The sequence below is a fragment of the Medicago sativa genome, chromosome 3 (genome assembly GCF_051527215.1).
Source record: "Medicago sativa cultivar Bolivia chromosome 3, Bolivia_mono, whole genome shotgun sequence".
Classification (NCBI taxonomy): Eukaryota; Viridiplantae; Streptophyta; class Magnoliopsida; order Fabales; family Fabaceae; genus Medicago; species Medicago sativa.
The window spans coordinates 10,548,106-10,560,000 of NC_140751.1; the positions used below are offsets into that span (position 1 = coordinate 10,548,106).

The 11,895-nt window shown below is 34.7% G+C and overlaps 1 protein-coding gene across 1 annotated transcript; it reads right to left on the reverse strand.

Moving 5' to 3' along the window:
- Nucleotides 1-1,590: 1,590 nt before the first annotated feature.
- On the reverse strand, nt 1,591-2,562 carry LOC146935627 (F-box/kelch-repeat protein At3g23880-like). Its single transcript, XM_085749072.1, has one exon. It carries the CDS (start codon nt 2,560-2,562, stop codon nt 1,705-1,707), a length of 858 nt encoding a protein of 285 aa, XP_085605198.1. The 3' UTR covers nt 1,591-1,704.
- Nucleotides 2,563-11,895: the final 9,333 nt, after the last annotated feature.

The following is an 11,895-nucleotide window of genomic DNA, read 5'->3' on the forward strand; positions in this document are numbered from 1 at the left end:
CTCGAGAGTTGAGACATTTCAGTTGAAAAAAAACAGTTCTACCCTTGTTGAAAGAAACGTTTCAGTTTAACTGATGAGTTGAAAAATGAAAAATAGTTCAGAGAAGTTAAGCAATTTATAAAGCTAATCTTCGTGCAGGAGACACAGATTGGTCTGTGTCAATTTTTCTCAACAAGGCGATTCAAGCTCAGTGGCATCTGCTGGCTGGCAGAATCAAGTTAAAGTAAAAAGTCTGGATCATGCTAAGCAGGCTGGCTCTTGTTTATTTGTTTATTCACTTAATAATTGTTATGCTGCGACTGATAGGACCTATCTGCAGTAAACAAATGCACATAACGGGTCTGCTGGAAATAATACTGAGCAAAATTGTTAGCCTTGGCATTAATAAGTTGCATTGGCCGCTGCTATTAGTCAATTATACAATTGTGAACCTTTTTTATAATATCAGTTGCATTCTTTCCCAACATTAAAGGCATCTTTGAACTTTTTGTATAATATCAGTTGAAAGTGGTTCTCTAAATCAAGAATGACAGTACAAATATTTATACTTGTATGTGGAAAAAATGAAATGAAGTATACTCAATTAGTTTTTCGATTAAGATTTGAAACGATTTGTTGTCTGTCACTTAAATGATATGATGTCAATGTTGATTCTCAAAATATTAAGTATGTTATATTCAATTGTGAACTCTGAAACTCAAGTATGTTATTGTTATCGATTTTGTATTTCCTCAATGAAAAGGAGGAAAAAAAAATAGGGTCAAAAGAAAATGCCATTTTGGAGTTTTATCAACAATTTGATTGTATCAAGCTTCAAAACCTATTTATGGTAACAAAATGTGAAAGTCTAAAACATGGGTTCCCATCCAAACAAAGCGGAAATAGAACCTGAAACGAATCAGAAGATACACAACAAGACCGCAAAAAACACATAAAAGAACACTACATCGATCCACCACAGTCCATACAACAGAAAAGGAAGAAAAACCACCAACACCTCCCAGGGAACCCAAAAGCAACAGAGCACGGCAGCAACAAGAAGTTTGATACACATGTTCCATCTTAATAAATGTTCCATCTTCATGCCACTTTTGTAGAATAAATATTACAACTTGTTTGGGAAGTTCCCACTACAGATTTACGGTTAACAAAATGCAGTATTTCTTAGAAATGAAATGAGCTTGTTATTCAACAAAACAAAAACAGAAAAATAAGCCAATCTTAAGGACACTATACTACCTTAGTTGATAGAAAACCAGTTCAGTATAAGTAAAATTCATTTTGCTCAACACTCCTATAACTTCGTCGTTCTTTATATACCCATTGTGACCATTGCGATATCTCAATTCATAATGTACTATGTAAGATTTGACGCAAACATTATATAAATTTGTGCATCCTTGTGCATACATTGCAAAAAATAAATACTATGGTGCCTTTGAAAAACATCAAAATCATAATTAGAATCGTAGGAAACCAAACGAGGAACCATATAATGCAATGCATAATTGTGAACTATATCAAATGTAATGTATGCAGAGAGAACAAAAACATGTAACAAACAAATAATATAAATGAAAATGACAGCAGTTTCTGAAGAAATAACATTCGACAATTAATTAATAATCCAAGAAATAACATGCAACCTTTAATTTCCTGGGAAATAAAACCTATGCTCAAGTGACATAGCACTACATCTACATCCTAGCATAGGGAACTAGGCGATATTAAACTTTCAACACAGACTTCTGGAATATTTTTTAAATTAGTAGCCTTGAAAGTACCGCTTCTGGGATTGTAAAGAACCAAATTCAAGTCAGAATCATACAACTCCAGCAACACTTGATCATCCTCAAAAACATATATTGCCTTGGCAAAGACCTTAGGTTTAGAAGAATCTCTCATGTAAGGAATATTGAACAATTTAGTCCAAGACTCTTTATTTCCATATTCCTTCATAATCCAAACATCATTACCATAAGTCGTCACACACAAGCAATCCCTCAAAACACCCAAAGCCGACAAGTCACACACATCCACCCCTCCCAAATTAGGAGGTGAAATCTTTTGATAAGACTCCTTTGCCAAATCAAATGAAACAATAATGCGTGGACATCCCCAGAACTGTTCTTTAGAGAACAACCAATTAATCGTGCCACTCACAAATTCCCCCTTCACAACGGGAACAATAAGACCACCAAAAGGATACTCCTGAATGGTTCTCCAAATATTAGTACCCAAAGTATGAACCTTTACTTGAGTTTTGTTAAAAAAACTATCATCCTCATCAAGAACTAGGTAGTCAAAAACAACAACCACCTTGTAATTATCCTTTGAGGAATCATAGCCAAAGCCAAATGTCATGACATTTAGACCAGTGGTGGGCTTTTCAAAAAGGGGCAACTCCTTGAATTTTCTTGTGGAAGGGTTCCAACATATAACTAAGCCTGTACGTTTGTCGTCTTCAATACCCACAATGCTGCCTGCAATACACACAATGCCCACCACAATGCAGACACGATGCCATTTTTTATCATGCCTATCGTTACCAGAATAAGCCATCTTCAATCTCCAATTGTGGCTTTAACCTGAACCCTAATGAATGCAATATATAGTAACGTTTTGTGCTGAACACGCTTTTGTAGGATTTCCGTAACAAAACTTCGTAAGTGTCTTTTTTGACAGTCAAACACTTCATTCATTCAAAGGCAAAAAAAATACAATCAATGAAGAGTTGGGGCATTCCCCACACCCATAAATTGAGATTAGAACTAACAATCAAGATAGTAGGATACATCCTAACGATACATCTATAAAGTTCAGAAAACAAAAGGGCAACAATACTCCAAAAACAATACCCTAACAACCAGACTAATTCCTTCCACCTATGGGCCAAGATCACCAAACTTTTGAGATCCATAGTCTTTGATGTCATCCAACTCCGGAAAAAAGATTGTGCTGTTGTTCGCGCATATTGACTATAATTGATCTCTGTGATAACCAATACAACCATAAGTTGAAAAGTCCTATGTGAGGCTGAGAGGATGATGAGTTTGCTGATTGTCGCCAGGAGTTCCTTACTCATAACAAAGTACCAATAAGACGAATCCTTCACTAGCATTTCAACAAACACATGGCATGCAAACTTGAAATAAACCAACAATAACAAAAACCAAACAAAACCGTAAATAAAATAACAGAGAATCAAAAACATGGAGCCAAACCACACTCTCAAACGGGAAGATAGTAGAGAAACCCAAATAAAATTTTTCCAGGGTGGCTTTCGAGGGGGCCGTCTCGGGATCAGATCACTAGTTAATTTGTGACTTGGGGGCGGTTTAGGAAGTGGTCGGACAGCTAGCGAAGAAATTGATACCCATTCTGTAGCTTGATATATGCTTGTTGGAGGGACTTTATGGGACGTGTTCCAGCAATGAGCAGAACAGTTCCAAAGAACAGCAAAACCTCCACTATGACCAACGCAATCAACAGAAAAATGATAATCAAAACCAATAGAGTACTTCAAATTTAGAATTTTATTATTATTGCAAAGTGTTTCAATAAGGACAATAATATCCGGTTTATAGACACGGACAAGGTCTTTTATACGGGGAACTGCCTTGACGTTGTCCAAGCCACGACAGTTCCATGCTATGACATTCATGACTCCCGGCAGCCCTGGGAACCAGGCGCTGCCGATAAAAAATGACTGGTGACAGGGGAAGACTTGTTTTGCACTACTTCCATTAGTGTTGGTTGGACAATATTTTTCACAGACGACTGAGAATTTGTGGACTGTGCGAGGTTCCCCTTGAGTGAGTCGACATTAGTCAATTCAGTTCTTGAACGTTTTGTGTTATTCTGGATTACTGTCTCAACTTCCTCCTCATTTAAAGTAGCATCATGGGGAGTTATGTGTGAATTAGTCACAATAGTTTTGCTTGATTGCCTAATTAAATGCGGATTTTTCAATAGTTCAGCTAGTGAGACAGTTTTGGGATGTGCTGAAGGGAATAATGTGTTACCATGACTGACTAATGTTTGATCTGAAGCAACTTCTACTATCCCATCCGATGAAGATGATGGTGGTGACCAGTCCTGACCTTCCTCTCTAAGCCAGCGCGACTCCTTATTAGAATTCTTCTGATTTTCAACGCGGATTTCCGAACCCCAGTGTCGAATTCCATCATCTGACTCAACTGCATAGAGTTTATCACAATAGTCTTCTATGTGACCAAGGATACCACAGTAGTAACAAAAGTTCCCTAACCTTTCATATTTGAACCTGACAGTCAATGTATCACCTCCTGGACGCTTGATTTTTTTCTGTCTTTTGAGGGGTTTGGTAACATTGAGAAGGACGCGAATACGCATATACTGTCGAAGGTGATTGGAACTGTTCTTGACATCGTACTCAAGGAATTCTCCAATGAAGTTTCCAAGGTCCTTACCCACCCTTTCAGTCATAAACGCGGTGGGAACGTCGTGGATCCGCACCCAAAACGGCACAGATAGCAGTGGCACGGTTTGTGGAGGGGTGTTATCTGGCAGTGCATCAAGGACCAAAAGATTGTTATCGAAATACCACGGACCTCTTTTTAGGACTGTTTGCATATCCCTGTAATGAAAGAATTTGAACGTGAATAAATTCTGTTCAATTTCCTTGATATTGACACCTCTTCCTGGATGCCAGAATTCAGCTATTTTTGTTGTCATCATATGGCCTCTGATAGGTTTGTCCGTGAGGAACCTTCCCACAAGGCTAGCACTTGTATCGACAGTTGGGTTGGGCACAGTTTCAATTGGAATCTCTAGTTCTTCTTCCTCATCACTCAAGGAAAGAGATGACATAGAAGCCGTGAAATTGGAAGCCATGTAATCAGATGAAAAAACTTCTCACAAGGAGAGAATAACAAGAATTACGTCTCACCAATGACGGGAGAGAATTAACAAGAAGAAATCAGCGTGAAAGAGGGTTGAAACGGCGACGGAACGAAGCGAACAGAAGCATAAGGAGTGAAAACTGATGAAGGGAGGCGATTCTGAATCCTAGCAGGGAGAAGCTTTCAATCGCATCGCAGAAGGGTTTTCAATCGCATAGCCTTTGTTTTTCAATCGCGACTTCGAATGGAATCGTAATCGTTGTTGGTTTCACTAATTACGATTTGCGATTGGACGAGCGATTTGCGATTCGCGACTTCCAGAAAGGCATAATAATAAGATTTAACAAAAGTTTTAAATAATATTTTATTTTAGAAAATATAAAATTGCAATTATAATATTTTTCAAAAAAAAAAAAAAACTTCGTAAGTGTCTGTTTGCTTATCAAGAATGAAAAAATAAATTAAAAAAGGTAATTACACCCTTGCATAAAATTTAATTTTCAAAATGCCTCTTCCTTCTTTCTTGGTTACACCCCAAAACCTCTCTTCCGTGTTTCCTCTTCCAAAACAATACTTTTTAAGTAGATTTTTAAAAGAAAATTTGAAGCAAATAAGGTTAGTGTTTTTCTATTCACACCCCATGTAATTCTAGTTACACCCAAATTTACTTAAAATTTTATAATAATACCAAAATTGTCCTTTTATATAAATTTTCTTAAAACTTTGATTTCATTCATTGTCAGTCTAAAATTTCAGTTTCTTTCACTGAAAAACAATCATGGATATTCAATCAATCTCTATAGAAGATTTAAGAGTGAAGCAAAACATCTTTCTTCCATACTTTATTGCATATAAGTACTTGAATTTCTTTTTCTTTTACAATGATGCTAGAGTTTCTATTTTTTTCTTGTTGTTCAACGTTGATTCTATTTTTTTCTTGTTGTTCAACGTTGATATGTAATGCACAACATAGTTATTTAATTGTGCAGCACGTACAACGTTAACTAACATTGTAGAGGTTAACTTGAATTCACTTTAAGTAGCTACATGTAAACTTAGTTTACATAACTTACTTAAAGTGAGTTTACATGTACATACTTAAAATAAGATTACGTATAATCATTTAACAAGGTTAAAGCAAAATTTAACTTTTAGTATGTACACTCAAACTCAGTTTACATGACCTACTTAAACTAAGTTTACATGATTTTTTTTTAACGTACTTAAATTGAGTTGAAACTCAGTTTACATTACCAACTTAAACTAAGTTTACATGACCTACTTAAACTGAGTTTAAGATTAAATTAAATTTTATTTTAGGGTAATTTTGGCATTTTAGGGTGTAACCAGGAATATATGGGGTGTAATTAGAAAAATATTAACATGTGCCATAACATTTCCCATTAAAAAAAAAAATTCTAAATTGGCCTAAAGATGTTTTTGTTTTATTATTACTTTTTCCACACTATGTGTTTCTCACCGTCCTATTTTTCTCCAACATACATTTTATTCGGATTCTAATCCGAACCAAATTTAAGGAACTTTTAGATTATATAATCTGAATTCTTGTGTTGCCCAGATTTTAAGAACAACATTGGCCTATATTATTAAGATGATATAATTGAAAATGACAACAAAACTAAAATTAAATTAAAGAGACAAACATGATACAAATTCTCTATTTATTAATATATAAAAACTTTCATAGTACATTACAATAAAACTGAAGCCTATTACACAAAATTGTTAAACACCTAATGCTAATTTATTAAACATCTAACATTAAACCTGTGGTGCAAGAAGATGGAGGGGAAAGAAGTTGAGGTAGGGTTTGTTTCTTTTCTTGAGCGAGTGAGACTTTGTTGGTCAACCTAACACCCAGACAAATAAATCAACGTTACACCCAAACATGTTGTGTAAATTTGCAGAGTCGCACTATCACTGTTGACCGTTCATATAATCCCTACAATATTAGAGTAACTTTTTTGTATGAAAGGTCAACGGTGAAAGCACATTGCAGAAGAAAAGAGAAGGAGAGAATGTCACGAGATGAAATGAGAAATTGTGAAAGATTGATGGTATTTAATTATAGAGAGAAATTTGTGAAGAAGGAGTGCATAGGGTGTAACGATTCATAAATGGGGGTCAAAAAATGTGTTAAAGCTGGTCTGACCAATCAATGAAATTGGTCTGACCAAAGAAAAATGTGACCAATATGTTATTCTTGTTGAACAAGTAACTGTGTAAACTCTCAACTATTTTGGATTATATAATGCAAACACATCCCAAAAATGTTTGGTTTATATTCGGAACCGGTTCAAGACTGTGTTAAAGTTTTCACTTTTTAGGGTGAGGGAAAATTCTGATTATAAAATCCGAACCTTCTCATTACAAGATTTTTTATGTGGTCCACATTACACAAACAGTTTTTGTGGTCGACAATTTAACGCCCTAATTTATTATATTTATTGGAAAATGCTAACAAGTGCCCTAAGGGCATTGTTTAAGCATCTAAAAGTGGCAATTTTTGCATTGGAAATTGTACGGTTATGACTTTTAAAAGTGTTTGACTTGTATTTTCAATACATAGTTTCTTTTTTTGGGTTCCTAAACAATGCCCTTAGGGCACTTGTTAGCAAGACCCTTATTTATTTTATTGAGTTTTAGTGTCTTTTAATATAATTTATTTGAATATTTGTGATATGTTATATGTTGGTATTTATTAGTAGCTATTATGAGCTTTATTTAGTGGAGGAATTATTAATTAAAATAGAATATAGAGGTTGAGGGGCAGAATGGGAATAAGGGAGAAAAAGTAAGTTAAGAATAGAAAATTAGAAAGTCAGAATACAGAATACCTAGAAACTGCTTTTGGGAGAAAAAGGGAGAAAGTGAGGAGTTAGAGAAGAGAAGAGGAGCAAGCTTGTAGAGTCTGAATTCAACCAATCTAAGGTAAGGGTGGGACTAGCTTCTCTAATAATGGGTTTATAATTCTGAAATAGGGTTTAACATGGTTGTTGTTGTCTGATTTTGATGATTAGAGAAATTAGGTTTTGATTTGGAATTGATTGTTGAAAAAGTAGATAATTCAATGAATTCATGATTAACTGCTGTTGTTGTTGTTACGAGATGTTGTTGTTGATGATTGATGCCATGGGTAATCATAATCATAGAGCTTGCTATGAATTTGTGTCGTTCTTGAAGGTTTTCATGAAAAATGGGTCAAATGGTGATTTTCGTTAAAATGATGTTTTGGTTCAAGTTTTATATGGATTTGAGTGTCTTTTCATGTTTAGAAACGTTTAAACAAAGTTTGGTACCAAATTTGGGCTTAGGGGATTTAAAATTGGGATTTTGGAGTGAAAAATGGAGTTTTTCCGAGAGCTACCTATCTGACAGCTTGCCCTGTTTCGCGTTCTTGCATCTTTTTACACATTTCTGTTTTAAATTGGCTTTTGGTGTAAACATGAAATTTTTAGATAATTTTGTTAGCTTTCCAGTGGCTTTGGTTTGACATGAAAATGATTTTTAGATTTTGAGTTATGATGGAAACACTCCAAGTAGGTCTTGGAGAAATTTTAAGGAAATTTAGCATAACTATTTCCAAATCAACCCGAAACCCTATGGTTTGTTTCCAAACTCCATAAATTGTGTTTTAGGAGTTCAATTAAGGTGTTTAAGAGTATTTAACCTATGATGTGATGAATCTAACTTGGTTTTGTTTTGAAAGTAAATTGGTTTTGTAAAATGATTCTATGAGTCGAACTTGGTGAATTTTATAATTCTATTGTATTTAGCTGGTGAAACGCACATGTATACTCTACTGCACTCATATATGGTCTAGGTGTATCCATAGTTGAGGCATTGGATTCTAGTTGTTTGGTCTTGGTTTATTTGTTTCAATTATTTTAAAGTTGTAAAATGAGAGACGAACTTTGTCGAAAATGATCTTTAAAACCAAATACTTGGCAAATTATTTGTGGATAGTTTGATATGATTAAATGAAGATATGTGAATGATTGTTAGGTGTTGAATATGATGTTATATGATGTTGTTCATGATTGATGAACTATGAAGTCATAATGTGAAGTCGTTGTTGTTGTTGTTGCATTGGTTGTGTCAATACATAATCATTTTAAGCGAAGGGGGTTGTAGCCGGACATGTCGAATTATGACATTAGCAAAGGGAGTTGTAGCTCTGTTAATTTTAAGCGAAGGGGGTTGTAGCCAGTCAAGTCGAATTACGCCATTAGTGAAGAGAGCTTGATGCTCTGATGGTACCACATGCATATTGCATTTGTTGAGTCGTTGTTGTTGCATTGTTGAGTCATTGTTGTTGCATTGTCAAGTCATTGTTGACGCGTTGTTGAGCGAAGTTTTGTTGTTGAAGTTATGTGAAGTAATGTTGCTGATGTACTGTTGTTGATTTATGTTGTTAAATTCTTTTAATGAATTATATGCTTATTATTATTGAATGTGAAATCTCACCCCTTCTGTTTGAATGTTGCCTCTACGTGGGTAACGTGCAGATAACCAGGAGTAACCGCTGATGTTAGTTGATTCCTCGTGTCGTCTTAGGAGTCGCTCTGATACGTAACGGGATAGGAATTAATTGTATTTGATTTTCCATTGTTACGTATTCTTTTTATGAATTTATTGTTGGACCATTTTTAGATGGAATTAATTATGTTGATGACGTTGAGGCCTTTAGTGCCAAGTATTGTTTAAACATTTAATAATTTTCCCGCTGCGACATATTTGAAATTATTGACAGCAGTTGTTTTAAATAAAGAGTGGATTTTAACTCTATTTATATTTAATGATATTTTGAAGAACGAAATGTGACATCCTGTTTGTGATGAACTCTGATCTATTTTATAATATTTATATGTTGGAAAAACGGGGTGTTACAGACAGCGACAAAACATTCTATAAATTGGTGTGCTTGTTTTCATATAATGTAAATCACACCAAAAAAACATAGACACTTCAGTCATTGATTTGAGCACCTAACTAGCTACAATTTACTACAATGGGGGAAACCCCATCTGTTTAGGATCCGAAATGATGCCTGTAACAGCCCAATTTTCGCTAGTTTTTATTTTATTATTTAATTATGTGTTATATATGTGCTCTTATGTGATTATTTGCCTCTGTGTGTATTTTTGGTTGAGAATTGTAGAATTCGGTGTAGAAGGGTATTTTAGTCATTTTGGACTTATGGGCATTTTGGTCATTTTGAGAGTAGGGGTAATTTTGTAATTTTGGATGAGGATTATTTTTAATGTTTAGTACGAGTATTATTTTGCCAAGTTACTAGAGATGGTGTGGTAATTATTTTAATTACCATTAAGTGGCCGTTAGTGTTATAATTTACCATTAAGTGAGTAGTGACATTTTGGGTGTTAGAATAGAAATGGGTTAGGCCCATTAAGGTTTAAGAGATAAGCCCAATTGAGTAGAGCTAGTATATAAACTCTAGTTGTTGGTAACACTAGGTTTTACAAACATTATTCATTTCATTTCATTTGGGAAGAGAAGAGATAGAGACTAGAGGCAACAACAACAACAAGGGTTAGAAGGCAAAGAGGGGATTCAACATCTAGGAGCAAAATTGAGGCTTGGGTTAGAGAATCTTGGTGTTAGAGGTAAGAGGGTTAGATTTCAACCATAATCCATAACTTTTTCTCTTTACCCATTTTTGTGAAATCGATGAATTGAATCTAATTGTTGTAAATTCGTGCATGATTGTTGTTGTTATGTTTGAGAACATGATTTATAAGATAATTGTATGTTAGTATGTGAATTAACATGTTTAATTGCATAGTTGTTGGTGCTTTGTGTTCTTGAGCAAGTTTGATAAGAATTGATGTTGTGGTGTTGAATTATGCATGAATTTGTGTTCATTGGTTGTTGTTATTGATTTGGAATATGTTGTTGTTGAATTGGTGCTTTGGGTATCAAGATTGATGAATTGATGAAGAGATTTTGTATTGTTGTTGAAAGTTGAAGAAGTGATGATTATTTGGTGAATTTTGTTATGTTGATGCTTTAATTCCAAAACTTGTATGTGTTTAAGTGTATTGAACTTATATTGACCTATAAACACTTTCTGGAACTTGTTTTGGTGAATTGGGGGATTGAAAATTGGATTTTGGGGTGAAAAGGGTTAGAACCCGTAATATTTTTGTTGCAGAACTGTGATGTTTCGCTTAAGCGAACGCGTAAGCGAACCAGCATGTAGGTTCTGACTTGAGTTCGCTCAAGCGAACTGTGCCTTCGCTTAAGCGAACCTGCACAGGTTTAGCCACTTTTGATTTTTCGTTTCGTGCACTTGGGGACCAATCCGATACTTCTAAAATGTTTCTTTGGACTTAATTAACCTCTGTTTATACCTATAATCCTACTGGAACATGATTTGAATTGGTTTGGACTTGGATTTGTGAAAATCGTCTAACTTTTATAAAAACGGTCTAAACGTCGATTTTTTTCCGAAAACTCGTTTTTCTCCGGAAATTGCAGTGGGATTAGAGTTGTATAATGTTTATATGATTTCTAAAAATGGTTGTGATTGGTTTCATCAAGTTTGAACTTGTTTTTCTTTGAAAATGGAAAATTTTGGGAAAGTGATAAAATGAGACGAAATTTGAGTTTTTCAAGAATTCGTCGTATTTGGCCGGTGAAACGCCAAGGTATCCTCTACTGCACTCATATGTGGTCTAGAGGTATGCTTAGTTGAGGCATTGGAACTTGTTTACTTGGTTTTGACTTAAATGTTCAATTAATTTAATTGTTGTGACTTTGAGAGACGAACTTGACTAAAGATGATTTTTGAGAGCCAATTGCTTATGAACCCTTTATGAATAGATTAATATGACTATGAAATGGTGTATGAATGGTTATGAGAAATGATAAGTAAACACACAATTTTGGACACAAATACAACACCATGGGTAAAACAATAATTTTGGTGTGAATTAGAGGGGTAGTTTGGTAACTCCACTCCCTTATT